Raw genomic sequence first — 17,588 nt, 5'->3', positions numbered from 1 at the left:
ATTCACATCAACTTTTAAAAAGGTCTTTGGTAACAATGTCTGAGGAATAGCTGAATGAATGAATGCGTTGGGGAACCAGGAGTAAGGCCACAACAGACCCAGGCAGGAGATAATATAATGAGCTGCCAAGGCAATCGCAGTGGAGGAGGAAGCTCATTTTTAGGGCGTAGAATCTACAGGAGTCAGTGGTTGTGGGCAGTGAGGAAAAGGGGAGCGCTTGATAACCCCAGGTGTCTAGCACTGGTTACCGGGGGATGGGGGCGTCTTTCATGAGTTTGGGGAAAACAGGTCGGAGCGAACACCGCGAGGTCAGGTTTGTTCCATGCGTGGCAGCACGCAGCGAAGCAGATCTAAATACATCTCCGCGCCCCTGCCCTGCCCTGCCCGGGGCCCACGGGTTCGCACGGTTCCCACCCCCGCTAGCAAATCCAGGCCTCCCACCCCTCTGCCCCTGGGGAGCCGGGCGAACCGCTTCCTCCACCTCGGCCCCCCCTCCGAGGCGGCTCTCCACTTCCTCTCCCCTCACCCCACACCAGGGAAAACGAAAACAGTTTCGCGCCAGCGCCTCAGACGTCCTGACTCCAGGACCCCCTCGGGAGCCGCTTCTGGCGGCCTCGGGGGGAGGGGGCATCGCACCCCGGCGCCCGCCGCTGCTGCTCAGAAACTCTTCCCCTCGCCCCTGCCTTCCCCGCCCCCGCCCGGCCCCGCCTCCCCACGGGGAAACATCCCAAAAAAGGGCAGAAAAGAGATTTCAGCGTAAAGTTGGCCCGCAAGGGAAGAGAGGAGAGTCCGCCGGGAGAAGGGGAAAAGGGCGGGCGCGGGGCACGCGGGAGGGGAGACAGCGGGCGGGGGTGGGTAGTGGAGGGAGCCGGGCGGGGCGGGGAGGGACGCGACCCGGGGTGGGGGCGGGGCGCGCGGGGCGCTGCCGGCCGTAGCCGCGTGGAAACTATGTGGGCACGTGGGGCGGGGCGGCGGGCGCGGAGCTGGGTTCCGTGGCCTGGCCACCGCAGAGGAGGGGCCCTGGCTCCAGGGGCTGGGGGTGGAAGGGGAAGGGAGGGGAAGAAAGGTCAGGCCCGCCCTTGGGGGTAGCAAGCCGGGCCTCGCTCCGCACTGCGACCGGGGCTCTGGGCTCCCCTCCTGCCTCAGTTTCCCCAAGACCCTGGTGAGACTCTGCCCTATCACTATCACGTCGGCAACGCAAACCCAGAGTCTGGGACTCAGGGTAAACTGAGGCACTCAAACAGCGAAGGAGCCTCGCCTCCCAAGAGACATTTAATCCGTGGGGATTTACAGGAAACTTCTAAATTAAGGGCAGCGGCTGCTGCAGTTGAGGGGGGGCACGGCGGTCCCTGCGCGCGGGCAGCTGCCGTGAGCTCACGCCCCGAAATAGCCCCAGGGGCCCCAGCCGCAGCTGCCATGGGGCCGGGCTGTCACTCAGAGCAAGCGCGGAGCCCCCCGTCCGAGGATCCCCTCCCCGCCGCAGCGCTGGGGTTTTTAGCGGACTGTCCCGGCCCCTTTCCCTTCCGACGGCTGGTGGGGGGCGGGGGACACGGGGGGCGGTCCCGAGGGGGTGGGCGCTGGGGGTGGCCGCGCCCCTCGGCCGGGCCGTGCTTCTGCCCCTACAAGGTTTGGGCCGCGGTGGGGGAGGGTCCCGGCCCCCGGCTCCGCCCGGTCCCTCCCCGCCTTTTAGGCGCCCGCGCGGCTGGGACATCCCAGTCCCGCTTGGTCCTCCTCGCCCGCTACCAGTGCGTCCAGTCCGCGTAGCCAGCCCAGTTCGCCCCGTGCGCACCGCCCGCCGGCCGGCCCGTCCCCCACCGCAGCCATGGATGCCATCAAGAAGAAGATGCAGATGCTAAAGCTGGACAAGGAGAATGCCATCGACCGGGCAGAGCAGGCTGAGGCCGACAAGAAGCAGGCTGAGGACCGCTGCAAGCAGGTGGGGGCCCAGGACCCAGTGCAACCCCCTCTCCCTCAACGAGGGCGAGTAGGCCCTGCCCCGTGCCCCCTAGCCTCGGCCTGCTCTCCAAGGCTCCTGCCCATCCAGTGTTGGGGCTGGGCCTTCACATACCCCCCACAGTGCTAGCCAGAGCCACAGTTCATCTCACCCAGAGTAGCCTGGTGACCCCCAGACCCGCAATTTCCACTCCTGCCCTTGCATAGCAATGATGGGCCCTGCCCCTTGGGACTAGAAGCTTTCTCTCTACCCTCACCAGGTGCCTCCAACACCCCTGGCTGCACTGCCCCCTCTGCTATCCCTCTTCCTCTCTGATAGCCTCTAAATGTTTCTTAGTGCCCCTCACACACTCCTGCCTTCTGCCCCGGCCTGGGCCTGGGCCTGGGCCTGGGCCTGGCTGACGGAGGCCTCTCTCTCCCAGCTGGAGGAGGAGCAGCAGGCCCTCCAGAAGAAGCTGAAGGGGACGGAGGATGAGGTGGAGAAGTATTCTGAGTCAGTGAAGGACGCCCAGGAGAAACTGGAGCAGGCTGAGAAGAAGGCCACTGATGTGAGTGTGGACCTGGGGGACGGTGGAAGAGAGAGCACATGGGAGGAGTCCTGGACATGGGGATGAAGGAGAGGGGACCCAGATATCCCCAGCACCGGGACAGAAAGGGTTCCCTCTCAGGAACCGGGCTCGGGCAAGCTTGCACAAATCGTCGAGACAGTGGGTAAATCGGAACCACCTCCCACGTCCCCCGAGGTCGGAGCCTTATAATTCCGTTTGGTGCCAGCTCTTAGAATGTACAGTGACCAAGCTATGAGTCATCATGGGGGTGGGTGGAACAGGAATGTATCATCCACCTCAGTTCATCCTCCAGCGGAAAATGGAGAGGAGACTGCAGCTACATTTTCGGGGTGTGGGGTGTGGGTGTAGGTGCTGTTGGGCAGGAGGAGGGAGAGGAATCCAGAGATGGGCCCCGCCTTGAGTTACACCACTGGGGGGCCATTAGAAATTCCCTGGCCTTGACCTCTGGCTTCAGCGGCCCTGCTGTGCACTAGGGCCCCAACTCAGGTTCTTCTGGACCCTCATTTACCCTCGTTAAGCTGTCAGCCTTGAGACCATACCAGGCCACAGGGCAGAGGAACAGGGCCACAAATGCCAAGGCAGCCACCTTGGCAGGTCCTGCTCACTCTGAGATTCCTCTGCCCACCCCACATCCCCTAACCAGACTTCTCCACCTCCTGCCATGCCTAACCCCCATCTTGACACCGGAGAGTGGCCATATGACTTTGGACATGGTACTTTCACTATTCTCTGCCTCAGTTTCCCCGTTTGCCTTCCACCCAGGATTGTTTTAAGTTTAAGATGAACCTCCGGTTGGATGGATGAGGGGATTAGCACAAGTATGATCTGAACATCCGAGATCAAAGATGACGTTACTGTTTGTGTTGACCATTCTCTGTGTTCCCCAACTCCCCACCACCAAGATTGGTCTCTCTGACCTCCAGCCTTTGGTGTTGGTTCTCCACCAGCCCTGGCACTCAGGAGGGAACTGACCTGCAGCTGCTAGCGAAGACAACCCTGGGCATCTGACACTCTATAAATAACCAAGACCCAGTACAGCTGGAGGCAGACTGGAAACCCAAGGAGCTGGGTTGGGGCTGGAGGGGAGGAGCGGAGCCAGGGAAAGAGCTGGGGAAGCAGGGCTGCAGTGCCAGGGGCAGATGGGAAACACTGCCCAAACTTACTGTGTGACCTTGAACACAGCACTTGACTTACACAGTGCCTCAGTTTCTCCCTTCTCTCTTGCTTCCCACTTGTCCAGTGGGGACAGTAGTGGTCAGAGAGCAGCATCCATAACTGGGAAGAGCTTGAGAAGCAGCCAGTGATAAATGTCAGTCCTGTGATGAGGACCCCAGGACTTCCCATATTCTCCAGTCATTTGTCACCTCACTACCATGAAGAGAGTTTTCCTTTTATCGAGTTTCATTTCTCTCTAGAGTAGACCCCCAATGTCCCCCGGAGTCATTCTTCCTAACCCGCAGTGCTGCCCCCAGAATCCTTCCACACTGAGTCATCTGGCCCTGTGCCCATGATGGGCTCTTGTCACTTGTCCAGGTGGCATTCAGCACCTGGAGGATAAGCTACAACTACTTTCTTTCTTTTTTTTTTTTTGTGAGGAAGATTAGCCCTGAGCTAACATCTGTCGCCAATCCTCCTCTTTTTGCTGAGGAAGACTGGCCCTGGGCTAACATCTGGCCGATCTTCCTCTGCTTTATCTGGGACGCCGCCACAGCATGGCTTGACAAGTGGTGCCTTGGTGCGCCCCCAGGATCCGAACCCGGGCCGCCAGCAGCGGAGCACATGCACTTAACACTACGCCACGGGGCCGGCTCCCTACAACTACTTTCTATGTAGGGTGCTCTTTCCCCTGCCCTGCCGTCCAACTTAGGACCTGGTTTCTACCCCTGCTGCCCCCAGTGCTGCTGCCCCCTCTCCCTCTCTCTCTCTTTCCCCTGCTGCTCCTCTCTGCTTTCCAGTCTTAAATCGCAGGGTCTCTACATCGTCGTCTTTGAGGGAGAGTCAGGGACAGCCTAACATTTATGAAGTGTGGACTCTGCTGGCAAGGTGCTCAACTGCTTTCTGCATGTTGTTTTACTATTTCCCAAACTTGGCTTATCAGAATTGCTTGAGAGCTTTAAAAAAAGAACTAAAAGATTTCCAAGCCCTGCCATGCAGATCCCAATTCAGTGAATCCAGCATGGAGCTGGAGAACCTGTTTAGTTTTATAAGCCTCCCACGTGGTCCTGTTGATTAATCGAGTAGTAGAAGAAGGGCATTATCTCAGAACAGCATCTGAAGGAGGAACTGCTGTTGTCAACTTGGAGGCTTACAGACACTAAATAAGTTGCCTAAAGTGACACAAGTGTTGAGTGGCTGAGCTGTGGCTTGGAGACAGCAGCCTGCCTCAGAGCCGATGCTCTTAACACCAAACTGCGTTGCTTCTCCCCTTTTCCTTTATTGGCCCCTTTTGGCTCTGCCTCTTTTTCTCAAGGTATCATCCGTTTCCATGGGCCTTCTCCCAAGCCTCCGTGGTTTTGCCTCTGTGTTGCAGGATCAGGGCCTGACAATCCGTCACTCACACTGCCCTTGCACCACCCCCAGTTGCCTCCCTGCCTTGGCGGGGAGCCCCATGGCACAGCCAAGGATGTCCCGTATAGGCCTGGCTTGCCTCCTGAGCCCTTCAGTGGGAGTCTGCCTGGCAGCCAGTGACATCACGGACCTTGATTCTGTGACTGGCTATTTTTAGCAGCAGTGAGGTCTGGTTGGCCTCATTCTTCCCCACCCCCCGGCCCGCCAGGCTCTGCTGTGGAGGAGTCAGGGCTGCCTCAGACCTGGTCCCAGCACTTGGAGTGCTCTCAGGGGCACAGAGGGGCCTGTATGCAGATAACCACTGGTAGACTGACTGTGCATCGTGCCAGAAGAGGACCTGTGGCAGGGGATTGGAGCCTGTCAAGGAATGCATACTTTGGGCTGGAGCACGGTCTGAGCAAGAAGATGGTTGGCTAGGGGGAGAAAAATAGGTTGAAAGTCTGGAAACCAGGAAGCCTAGGTTCTTTCTGACAAGAATATCATCCTCTGGAGCCTCTCTTATCCTCATCCAAGGCAGACAAAGCTTTTCTGACCTCTGACCTTTGACCCACAGGCCGAGGCAGATGTGGCCTCTCTGAACCGCCGTATTCAGCTGGTAGAGGAGGAGCTGGACCGGGCGCAGGAGCGCCTGGCTACAGCCCTACAGAAGCTAGAGGAGGCTGAGAAGGCAGCTGATGAGAGTGAGAGGTGGGCAGGGGGCCCTCAGGGAGTGTGCTGGGCAGGGGCCTGAGAGCCTGTCTCTGCTCATCCTGACCCCACTACCCACCCTCTCCCTGCCTGTCAGAGGAATGAAGGTCATCGAAAACCGAGCCATGAAGGATGAGGAGAAGATGGAGCTGCAGGAGATGCAGCTGAAGGAGGCCAAGCACATCGCTGAGGATTCGGACCGCAAATATGAGGAGGTGATAGCTCTGCTCCGCTTCCTTCTCACTCGCAAGTCCGACACAACCCGAGTCATTCATTGTGGATATGCTCCTCTCTCCCCGTGCCCTGCAGGTGGCCAGGAAGCTGGTGATCCTGGAAGGAGAGCTGGAGCGCTCAGAAGAGAGAGCCGAGGTGGCTGAGAGGTAAGGGTACCCTGGGGTGGCAAGTGAAACTTGGCCTGAGCCATGGCTGTGGGGCACTCTGCGAAGTAGGGAGGCAGTTTCTCAGGTTCGGGGCCGTAGGGACAGGTCCTGTCCTCTGACCCCTACCCGCCGCCCCCAGCCGAGCCAGGCAGCTGGAGGAGGAACTTCGGACCATGGACCAGGCCCTCAAGTCCCTGATGGCCTCAGAGGAGGAGGTAGCAACCTCTCTGGACCTTTCTGGGCAGTGGCACCTTCTCTCAGCTCACCTTCCCCTCCATCTCAGGCTGCTCTCAGCTGCTGGGGTTGGGAAGGGCCCGGGGCCTCCCAGCTCTGCCTGCTCTCACTCTCACAACTTTGCTCTTCTCTTCTTTCCTCCATCCCTCCCCGCTGTGCCATCTCCGCTGTCTCCCCACTGTGCCCTCACACCCCACCCTGCCACACACCCCTGCAGTAAATGTGGGGACCTAGAGGAGGAGCTGAAAATTGTTACCAACAACTTGAAATCCCTGGAAGCCCAGGCGGACAAGGTAGAGGGGGACACGGGTAGTGAGGCCGGGGTCCTCCAGGGGAGGGAGGCGCTGGGCCCCGGCGGGGCAGGGCGGGTGTTCACTGGAGACAAGATGGTGAGCAACCTGTGGGGCTCAGTGGAGAAGTGAAGGGTCTGTGGAGGCGATCTGCTGATGGTGTGTGTCTGTCCCTGCAAGTATTCCACCAAGGAAGATAAATATGAAGAGGAGATCAAGCTACTGGAGGAGAAGCTCAAGGAGGTGAGTACTCCAGTCCCTGCCCCCCACCACCGCCAGAGACCACCTGGGCCAGGAAGTCGGGGATAGGGGTGGAAAAGAAGGGGGACTTGAGTGACAGTGTCTGGGAGGGCCTAAGATTTTGTCATTTCCCCTGTCTTGCCTTTACTCCCAGGCTGAGACCCGAGCAGAGTTTGCCGAAAGGTCTGTGGCAAAGTTGGAGAAAACCATTGATGACCTGGAAGGTAAAAGGGCTACTCCCCTGTACCTCAAACCTTTTTGAATAGGCCTGCACTCCCCATGACTGTTAGTCTGTCCCCCATCTTCCCATCCCATTATATTTGCCACCCATCAGTTGGGGCGGCCTGGGCCTCTGCAGACTTCAGTGTCTGCGCTTGCCGTTCAAGGGGCTGTGCCGGCTCTGGCACAGCAGCACCGGCGTGTCTCACGCCAGAGAGTTTAAAACACAGACTCCTGGGCTTGCTCCAAAGTGATTGCTGACTTTGGGCTGGAGAATTTAGATGTCTCATGAGCTCCCTGGAAGTGCCGACGCTGCTGGTCCTCAGACCAGTCTGAATAGCACCAACCAAGACAGTTCTGTCTCCAGGTGCAGCACGATAGAGCTGTATCCCAGAAACTTCTTTATTAGAGAGCTATTTGGTTTAATAACTAGGTTTTCATGATGATATTAGTGGAAAATACTATTTTAAGCTAGATTTGGTGAAAACAAACATCCAGGTATTTGCTAGTCTGTGGCTATTTCTCACTGTTGTCAACACCGTTGTGCCTAGAACTGTCTCCCTTTATTCTGCGGTAACCTTTCAGTTTCATGACTGCCGCTTCCCTCGCCTCCAGCCTTCTCAGGCAAACCTCAAGTGTATCTCCACCTTTATGACTTCAGACCTTTCTGGCTCGAGCACCCCGCCACGCCGAAGCAAGCACTCCTTCTTATTCAAAGCACTGTGCCCCTACGTCCTGGGGGAGACAGGAGATTGGGGGGAAGAACCAATCTGGGGGTACAGAGAGGGAGGAGGGAGCCCTGACGGCTGTGCAGCCTGTTCTCTGGCCTCTCTGTCACTCTATCTTTGTCCACCTTTCTCTGACAATTCTTCTCTCTTTCCATTACCCTCTCTCCTTCCTTTCCTCTTTCCCTCCATTCCCTCTCCTCACACTCCCACCTGGTCCCCCTCCCCTGGACCTCCCCAGACGAAGTCTATGCACAGAAGATGAAGTACAAGGCCATCAGCGAGGAGCTGGACAACGCACTCAATGACATCACCTCCCTCTGAGCCCCTCACCAGTGTGGCCCCCTGGCCCCTTCTCTCCTCTCCTTTCCATTCTTTCTGTGGCGGGGGGGGCAGGAGGAGCAGAAATTGCCAACATTGCGCAGCCAGGCGGGGCCAGCCTAGGAGAGCCCCAGCACACCTGCCACCCACCCTGGCACCTGCTTCGTCCTTCTCTCCATCCACTCCCCCCTCACCCACCTGCCTCTACCTCTCTCTGCTGCTTAATAAACTCAACTTGGTCTCCATGCGGTTTCCTGCCCTCCAGAGAGCACTTCCATCACCCCCCAGAGCACTGGTTCCCTGCTGAGACCTGGGCTCTTACAGACACCCCAAATCTTGTGACCACCCAGTGATCTCACCCACAAAACACTGTGGCACACACCAAAACCCCCCTGCATGGGCACTCCCGGTCTGTCACTTGGACTCTTGCTGCTGCATGTGGGCATGTGTGACCCCAGGAGTCACCGTGAGAAGGGTGAGGCCCACCCTTCTGCAGACCCAGGCCTGTCACTGACCTCCGAGCACTCAGCCGGGCTTCCAGGAGCTGAAGGAATGACTGGAGGGGAAACGGGGTGGTGAGGTGCAGGGGAGGGGCAAGAGGGTTGTGAAAGGTCTGGGATGAAGCTTGGAAAAGTGTTGGATGCCAGCAACATTGGGCTTTCACTCCAGGTCTGTTTTCTGCCTCAAGTCTGTGTGTCTGGCCTTCCCTTTCCTGGCGCAGTCTTTGTCTTCTGTTTCCAACTCACACCTTCTAAAGGAGGGTAAACTAGTTTATGACTCAGACCTTCCCATCCCACCTCCATGACCCCAAAGCCTTGAGTGAGGCATCCATGTCTGTCCTGGTCAGTCCATCCATTCACCCCAGCCACGGGTCCTCAGAGCCCTGAATGCTTGCGTCTTCCTGTGCCTCCAACCAGTCCGTGTCTATTTGTCACGTCCCCCGTCCATGCCTCCCCACATATCTCCCCTTCCCCTCTTCATATGCTGCTTCCCCTCACAGAGACCTTGGCCAGTGCCAAGGAGGAGAACGTGGAGATTCACCAGACCCTCGACCAGACCCTGCTGGAACTCAACAACCTGTGAGGGCTGGCCCTGCCCCCAGTCAGACTACAGTTGCCACCCCAACCCAATAAAACTGATGTTACCAGGATCAAGGGGCCCTTTAAGCTTTTCTTTAGTGTTGGTGATGGTGGTGGTAGTTTTCCAAAGTGAAGAGGGCTGAGAGGATGCCTGAGGGGAGCAATGGAGTTGGAAAGACATCTGAGTGAGTAGGGCCTGGGTCTGTACTCTGCCATGGGAGCCAAGGGGAGGGGCCCTGGGCTGGTTAAGGAGGGCTTGCGAACAGGCCATGTGAAGCAGAGATGCCCACCAGGGCCGGGGCATCACTGGCCCCTACTCCCTGCAGGGCAAAGGAGCTGCTGTCACAGCACTGCCCCATTCCAGTGGACGGCTGGGCCACACAACACAATCTGAACACTGCAAAGCTACACAGGTGGTACTTGAGCAGGATGAGAGCCCCAAGCCTCAGTGTGATGTTAAGCCTCGAGGCTGCAGCCTGCCCTGCCTCCAGACACACCGCTGCACGCAATCTCACACACACACACACACACACACACACACACTCAGGGCCATTCCAACAATGTCAGTCACGTCTGCCCCTCCCTGAGAACATCTGTGTAGGGAGAATAGCGTCCCAGGCTGCAAGATGCCCACACCCTCACCCTGTGAAATGTTACCTGATGTGGGAAAGGGTGAGCATTCTGAGACAGGGAGACTATCCTAGGTTGTCTGGGTGGGCCTACTGTCACCACCAGGGTCCTTGTAAGAGGAGGCAAGGTCAAAGGCAGTTGTAGGAGATGTGACAATGGACACAAGAGGTTGGAGTGATGTGAGGAAGGGGCCACAAGCCAAGGAACAGTTGGCTTCTAGAAGCTGAAAAAGGCAAAGAAACATCGTCCCCTCAGTGTCCAGAAGGAACCAGCCCCACCAACAGCTTGACTTGAGCCTGTAAGAGCACTTTGGACTTCTGAGCTCCGGAACTCTAAGAGGATAAATTTGTGTTACCATTAAGTTTGTGGTAATTTGTTACAGCAGCAATAAGAAATGAACACACCATCCTTCTGATTTGGGGAAAAAAGATGCCTTCCACATATTTCATTAGAAACATTTATTTTTTAAAAAAACCTTGGAGGTTAAAAAGGAAGTGGTGTGATGGGCAGGACAGAACAAAGTCTCCAGCTGCTCCTCAGATTCCTCTGGCTGCTTCTCTCTGCACATTCTCCAAGTTCCAGGCCTCTAGGCGACGGTCTCGGTGACCTCTGCTGGGTGGTAGCTAACACTCCCTTTGGTCCCACTTCTGAGTCTACAGAACAGGAAGCCTAGTCAGAAAACTGGCCCACGGCCCCATGGCTTAGCGGTTAAGTGCGTGCGCTCCGCTACTGGCGGCCGGGGTTCGGATCCTGGGCGCGCACCCACACACTGCTTGTCCGGCCATGCTGAGGCCGCATCCCACATACAGCAACTAGAAGGATGTGCAGCTATGACATACAACTATCTACTGGGGCTTTGGGGAAAAAAAAAAAGGAGGAGGATTGGCAATAGATGTTAGCTCAGAGCTGGTCTTCCTCAGCAAAAAGAGGAGGATGTTAGCCCAGGGCTGATCTTCCTCACAAAAAAAAAAAAAAGAAAGAAAGAAAACTGGCCCAGGAGGAGCTCACTTGCATACAATTTGCATGAAGCTGCTCTGGACTCCACGTGGGGAGGTGGGAGCCATGCCTGAGGGACGGGGGTGTAGTACCTTTGCTGCCTTCTCATTTGCACAAGGAAGGCGATGCTGGTGGCAGCAAAGAGGAGGCCAAAAACCAGGGCCAGTATGTCGCCTGGAGGGAGAGGAGAGGCTGCCTCAGGGAGTGGAGAGGAGTCCGTAGGTTCCCTCAGAGCCTGCTCCCGTGTGTCCCCCCACCCTTCCCCCAAGTTCTCCAGCTGCCCCCAGTGTCTCAGAATCCAGAAGAGGCTAGGGCCAGCCCCGTGGTATAGCGGTTAAGTGTGCGCGCTCCGCTGCTGGCGGCCCCAGTTCGGATCCCGGGCGCACACCGATGCACCGCTTGTCAAGCCATGCTGTGGCGGCGTCCCATATAAAGTGGAGGAAGATGGGCATGGATGTTAGCCCAGGGCCAGTCTTCCTCAGCAAATAGTGGAGAATTGGCATGGATGTTAGCTCACGGCTGATCTCCCTCACACACACACAAAAAAGAATCCAGAAGAGGCTAGCAAAGGGATGGGGGTGGATACATAAGAAGGAGTAAGATAAGGACATTTTTACTCCCTAGAAATGAAATAAAAGAGGTTTTTTGCAAAGGAGCATGCTAGGAGATTTCTAGACCTTCCTTCTAATTCTTGGCCTGGGGACAACGGTAGAACCCCCACCTTGATCTGACACTCTATCCTATGGGGGTTGGAGGTCTGTTCTACAGAAAAGGGGAGGGGGCAGACGTGACCCTGATTAGGAGAGGGGGCTGGACGGTGCCGAGGGGTGCCCCCAGCATCAGGAGCCACAGGAGAGGCATAGACTCACCCGCAGCGAGGCAGGAATTCAGGTGGACTGAAGAGAAAGAGGAGACGTTAGTTAGAGCCGGGGCTGTGACACCAGGGACAGACACGGGCCCAAATGAGGACTCATGGGAGGGCAAGGGCCTGTGGCTGGGGACATGGCACTACGGGACACCAGACAAACCTGCACCTGGCTCAGCAGTCCTAAGGCTGCTGTCCACTCCAGCAGGGAAGGAGGCCTCAATCACTCGCCCATTCAAAGGCTGTGTGGCTCGGAAGTTCAGCTGTAGCCGAGAGTCGTCAGGTCCCCACAGGGAGCCAGAGAGGGTGTGGAGCTGGGCAGGCCAGTAGACAGTAGGGGTGGGCTCATGACAAGGAAACAAAAGGGCCACAGGCCTACTCACACCTCAGGGCTCCACCCTCCATGTCCCCCTCATCCCCCACACGGCCCCTTCATCTCTTTATACATCTTGATCTCATCCCAGACCCCTTTCCCCACATGCCCTATGTCACTACCATGCCCCAGCCCCACCTGCTTAGCACTCAGCCTCACTGTCTGGTTGAACACAGTCCAGATGACCCCCTGGGCACAGGGGGGTGTGGTCAGGGACCCCTCATATTGGAAGTAGCGGCTGAGGTCAGAGGGCAGCAGTGCAGACACGTCCAGTCCTGGGATCCAAGTCTCTGAGTCTGTGGAGAGGACCTGTGCTGGAGTCCCACCTGGAGGCCCCTCCCCCTAAAGCTTCAGAGATGAACAGGGATACAGTCGCATCTCCCAGAAGCCAAGCTCACTCAACTCCCTGAGACTGCTTCGTCACCAAGCGTATCCCTTCCCATGACTCAGCAAAGACGTAACTCAGAAGAAAGTAAAGGGCTTGGGGGCCTCACAGAGAACTGCTCCTTAGGGCCCCTCTCTGAGTCTTCACTCTTACTTTCATACTATTTTAATATGCTGGACTACAGATTTAAGCCCAGAGTGAATCAAAAGGGAAAATGAGCTGAATAACTTATAAATCAATATAAATATTTATAACTATAAAAAACAGACACAAAAACTCAAAAAGCACAGTGCCTTCTAGTTTAGCAAAACTGAAGGTCCAGTAGGGTAAGTGAGGTTTAAAATGACCTAGAGTGACTGAGAAAGAAAAGACGATTTCCAACAAAAGTATTCACAAATTTAAAATATTTGATAGTTAGGAAGAAAAATTTTAACTCTCCAGATTCAACCCCTGAAGTTCCAAACGCTATTTCTTTTGGTCTTATTTGTTTTTTGTCTTATTTTGGTTTTGTTTGGTTTTTGTTTTTTTACCATAAAGCCTGTGGGCAGCAGTGTGTCTTTGCCTGTCTGCCTCGGTTCAGCTTCATAGTTACTATCAAGACCATAGTCATGGGCCAGCCCCGTGGCTTAGCGATTAAGTGTGCGCGTTGCGCTGCTGGCGGCCCGGGTTCGGATCTCGGGCGCACACCGACACGCCGTTTCTCTGGCTATGCTGAGGCCACGTCCCACATACAGCAACTAGAAGGATGTGCAACTATGATGTACAACTATCTACTGGGGCTTTGGGGGAAAAAAATAAATAAAATTAAAAAATAAAAAACTTAAAAAAAAAAAAAAAGACCATAGTCAGCCAGTTCACTCATCAACCCCTCCCTGTGGGAGAGAGCCCATCTCCATCCTCAGACCCAAGGTTCCCCAAGGGCGATTCTTTAGGAACAAGGGTATCGAGGCTAGTGGCCAGACCAACAAACTGACCTTCCTCAGTGATTTCTTCCAAATGTGACAGCAACTGCTCATAGGCGCTGTTTTCTTCTGGGCCTTCCTAGGAGATGACAGTGCAGGACAGGTTAATACATGCATCTAGGGCCACGGCTGGGGCCTGAAGTGAGGGGGGTTGCCATAGCCCTGCCCCATTCCTCAGCTCTGAGAATGCCAGGGGAACATAATATCTTATGTATTATTACTCAAAGTCCATTTACTCTTACTCTGCAAACTAATCTAACAAGCTTGGCAGACTTGTTTTCAAGGGCAAATTGGAGGAGGAGGAGGAAGGTAGGTCACCTTACTAGGATACAAGGCTCTCAATGGCCTGGGCCCTACTTCTTTTCCAGTCTCACTCATCGCTGTCCCCTCAAGACTCCACGGTCTCCCCACAGAAAACCATTATAACCTTTGTATTCATGTTACCTCTGCATTCACCATAATAATTCTTGTGTTTAACTTTTGGAGCGAGGACATGCTATTTCCCAGGCGCTTCTCTGAACCTTGTGCTGTGAGGCTGAAGCCAGTCAGGGAGTGAGTGAGCCTGGCAGGTGTCTCACCAGCCCTCCATTTTATCAGCCTCCTCTAATCATTGTGTATGTCGCCTTGATCACTACAGGTCCAAAGAGGTCACTAAATGTTTCTCTAGACTTTAGTGCATTTCACAAAGGGGAAATTATGGGTTATAGGAGTATTAGAGAAATTACTCTTCCTGATGCCCAGTCTAGTGCATCTGCCACTCATTCCCTGAATGGGCTATATTCTGAGTTTTCCCATAGTGAAGGCTTCAAGTTTCACCTCCTCTGTGAAGCCTTCCTGACCGCCTCTTTTACTCTGACTACTCTCATATATGTGTATCCTGTCGGCCTCCCTCCTGTCGGCCTCCCTGACTGGCTGTGGGTTCCTGAGAGACAAGGACCCACGGTTTCTGGCCCAGTGCCTAACTCACAGTGGATACTGAACGCACGAACTAATGAGTGAATGAGGATGACAGCCAGGTGCTAGGGTGAGTGTGCTGGGATGGGGTCTCTGGAAGCAGGATACGCGGAGCCCGGGGCCTGGGGAAGCAGGGAGCGGGAGTGTCCAGGGCTGGTACCTGAAGAAAGGCGGCCAACACGGCCAGGCCCCCCGGGCGCCCCAGGGCCTCGTCCACTTTGGCAAATGCAGTGCTGATGTGAACCACGTGGATCTGGAGAGGACATGAGTGCAGGAGTGGGCAAGATCCAGGGCCCGCGCCCCCTTCCCCCCTTGGCAGACAGCTGCGCGCTCACCTCGGCCGGGAAACGGTGGCCGCCAACCGTGTGCTCCGAGCCCGGGAGGCCCGCAGCCCCCCAGTGCAGATGTAGCTGCAAGGCCCGGTACTCCCGCCCGGGGCCCAGGGCCATGTCCAGCCCTGGAGGCAGGGTCAGCTGCACTGCGGGCGGGAGAGGCAGGTGAGCCGGGCCGGCCCCGCCCGGAGGGCCAGCCCAATTCCGGAGCACCACCCGCTTCGCCACGCTCCTTCGCACCCCCAGATAGCCTCCGCCCCCCGCCCCCCGCCCGCCCGAGGCTCCACCCCGAAACCCCTCACCCGTGTGGCCATTGTTGCGCAGGCGCAATTCTGGGATCGGCGGGAGCTCAAAGCCCAAGAGTTGCAGCGGGCGCAGCGCTGGGCAAAATGCGGTGAGCTCGGGGGAGATATCCACCGGGGATTGGAAGCGGCCTGCGCAGGCTGGGGACACCTGGGGCCAGGGCGGGTCGCCTGGGGTGGGAAAGTATGGGCAGGAAGTCTGGTGACAAGATCGGGAACTTTTAGGAAAGCGGGGTAGAAAAAGTAAGGGGCAGAGTCAGGAGGCATCGGGGCGGGAAATAGAAATCCGGGATGTGGACGGAGACAGGCAGCGGGCGGTGTCGGGGCCTGGCAGACGTGGGTGCAGTGGGGGGACACCCAGGACCAGAGTTCGGGGATGTTTGAGGGGCAGATCAGAAGAGCTGGGTGCCCAGACTGGGTCTGTGCAGGGGGTGGGTGTCTCACCTCCGTAGCGCCAGCGTCTGTGGTCATCACCTGCATAAATGAGATGAAAAGGCCGATCTTCAGCCCAGTCTCTCCCCGTGGCCAGAACGCGGTGGGCCCCTCTCACTAGCAGGGGTTCACAAACTCAGATGCCTTACAGGGCAGACAAGTGACAGAAATGCCTAAAGCGGGACACGTGTAAAGCACAATAGATTGCAGCCAAACATACCACCACAGCCTGGTGGGCCACACAAAGACCCTACTGGCCTTGGAGATACCAGTTTGCAGCCATTGTCTTACGGTCTGCAAAGTGGGTGGGGCCTCAGTCCCACGCCCAAATCAGTACCCCATCTTTCCTTTCTCCCTTACTCCTCTCCTCCCCACTCATCCCTCTTCCCTTTCTTTTCTCCAACTCCTTTCCAAAAGTTCCTGGCTTGGGATTCATGATACCATGTTCCCCTACCTGCTGTTTCCTTCTTCCTAGGTCTCAGTTTCTTCATCTGCAGACTGAAGATGGGGTGATCTCTACAAGTCCTTCCTCCTCTTCCTCTGGTCCCCTCATCTTCCCTCGTCTCTTCTCTCATACTCTTCCCTCTTACCACCTATGTTCTCCCTCTCCACATTCCTCATCACTTGCTCCTCTCCAACCTCCCGCTTTCTTCTTTCCCATCTCTCCCTGCTCACCTCTCTCCATCTGTGTCCCACTTTTGTCTCCCCATCCGTCCCCTTCTAGCTCTGAAAGGGGAGAAGGGTCTAGTGGCATGGGAGCCCCTGGGGTTGGGAAAGGCTGTTGTCAGAGTGCAGGCTCCTCTCCTTCCCTGAAGAACCACTGCGTGGGCTGAGGTTGGTGAGGGAAGGCACGAACCTGCCAGAGCCTAGGTTTGGAGGACTGACAACCACTTACCTTTATTGTCCCTGTGGGCATTATTCTGGGGGCCTCTAGTGTCCCTGGGAGCCTCAACAGTAGGTAGGTCCTCTAACTTCAGAGAGTCCTCTTCTTCTGTTTCAGTCTTCATTCCAGGTGGGTCCTCCTCTCCAGGTGGGTCCTCCTCACTGGGGAGGTCATTCTCGCCCAGTGGATCCTCTTCCCCAGATGAATCTCCTCCCATGGGGGGAGTTTCCTGCATCTGGGGCAGGCTCTGGGGATGGGCAGGCACCAGGAGCAGCAGTAACAACAGCAGTTGCACAGCGGGGTCCTGGCCAGGGGCCGGGATCAACAGAGGGAGCCAGGGGCTGGGGCACAGGGGAGCCATGCGGCTGACTGCGGGGTGTCGGGACATGGTGTGTACGGGCTGTACGTGCATCAGAGACAGGAGCTGGGTTAGGGAGGAGCAAGCCTGGAGGGGAGCAGGCTGACTCACAGAATGCCCTTTTGTAGAGACGGAGCCAAAGTCTCACAGGTCTGTCTGGCCCTGTGCCCCCTCTCCGATACCAAAGCCTGGATGGGGGTGGAGTGGGGGGCAGGTATGTGCACAGGCAGAAGGTTATCGGGGTCATGGGCTCAGCCTGGAACCCAAGGCACCACCTGGCACTATACAGGCTCTCCCTGGTGCCGCCAGGCTGCTCGCCAGCCAGCTCCAGCTAACCCTGGCCTACTTCCCGGCCCCAGGCAGGGAAAGGGAAAGACAGGGAGCTGGGGCCCCCACAGCCTCTGGCTGAGAGGGGAAGCAACCCATGTCTACATCCTTGGCCCAGCCAGGGAGCAGTAAAGGGGTAGGACAATCTGGAGGAGCCCGGGGTCGGGGAGGGGGTGGTGGTGGTGGAATGGATGAGTAGATGGGAGGTGAATTTGAGTGTGAATGGAAAACTGAGTATATGTATGAGAGGGACTCTGATGGGTTTAAACTAAATTTATTTTTCATCATATTACACCTCTGCTCAAGAACCTCCATTGGCTTCCCACTACCTACCAAAGTATCGTCCATCTGTCCATCTGCCCCCTCTAGCTGACTTCCAAGTCCTTTCAAAATCTTACCTGAGAGACCTTTCCATCTTATCTCCTGCTACTCTCCCTCATTGTCCAGCCAAATTAAACTATTCATTTTTTCCCCAAAACTTTGACCACATTTGTTCCTCTAGTTCTCACTGCCTGGAATGCCAT

General features: G+C 56.3%; 2 protein-coding genes across 13 annotated transcripts; one reads left to right on the top strand and one right to left on the bottom strand.

Annotated features, from left to right (window-relative positions):
- The first annotated feature begins 1,664 nt into the window (after positions 1-1,664).
- On the top strand, positions 1,665-9,423 carry TPM2 (tropomyosin 2). 8 transcript variants are annotated; one of them, XM_058523479.1, is made up of 9 exons: positions 1,665-1,936; positions 2,376-2,501; positions 5,644-5,777; positions 5,875-5,992; positions 6,087-6,157; positions 6,609-6,684; positions 6,862-6,924; positions 7,076-7,145; positions 7,756-8,010. In XM_058523479.1, the coding sequence occupies exons 1-9, from the start codon at positions 1,823-1,825 to the stop codon at positions 7,941-7,943; spliced, it is 960 nt and encodes a 319-aa protein (XP_058379462.1). In that variant the 5' UTR covers positions 1,665-1,822; the 3' UTR covers positions 7,944-8,010. The 8 variants fall into 8 exon arrangements, with proteins under 8 accessions (XP_058379462.1, XP_058379461.1, XP_058379467.1 ...); XM_058523478.1 differs by lacking the exon at positions 6,609-6,684 and adding an exon at positions 6,297-6,372 and having other exon boundaries at positions 1,667-1,936; XM_058523484.1 differs by lacking the exon at positions 7,756-8,010 and adding an exon at positions 8,107-9,180 and having other exon boundaries at positions 1,681-1,936.
- Positions 9,424-10,334: 911 nt separating this feature from the next.
- On the bottom strand, positions 10,335-17,065 carry CA9 (carbonic anhydrase 9). 5 transcript variants are annotated; one of them, XM_058523469.1, is made up of 11 exons: positions 16,392-16,870; positions 15,509-15,538; positions 15,065-15,235; positions 14,766-14,908; positions 14,591-14,683; positions 13,489-13,555; positions 12,268-12,425; positions 11,926-12,070; positions 11,761-11,787; positions 10,984-11,065; positions 10,335-10,548 (listed from the first exon to the last, which is right to left on the bottom strand). In XM_058523469.1, the coding sequence occupies exons 1-11, from the start codon at positions 16,789-16,791 to the stop codon at positions 10,482-10,484; spliced, it is 1,383 nt and encodes a 460-aa protein (XP_058379452.1). In that variant the 5' UTR covers positions 16,792-16,870; the 3' UTR covers positions 10,335-10,481. The 5 variants fall into 5 exon arrangements, with proteins under 5 accessions (XP_058379452.1, XP_058379451.1, XP_058379450.1 ...); XM_058523468.1 differs by having other exon boundaries at positions 11,920-12,070; positions 16,392-16,868; XM_058523467.1 differs by lacking the exon at positions 10,984-11,065 and having other exon boundaries at positions 16,392-16,868.
- Positions 17,066-17,588: the final 523 nt, after the last annotated feature.

The sequence above is a fragment of the Diceros bicornis genome, chromosome 28 (genome assembly GCF_020826845.1).
Source record: "Diceros bicornis minor isolate mBicDic1 chromosome 28, mDicBic1.mat.cur, whole genome shotgun sequence".
NCBI lineage: Eukaryota > Metazoa > Chordata > Mammalia > Perissodactyla > Rhinocerotidae > Diceros > Diceros bicornis.
The sequence above is the reverse complement of the archived record's forward strand: the minus strand, read 5'-3'. Positions and strand labels throughout refer to the sequence as shown.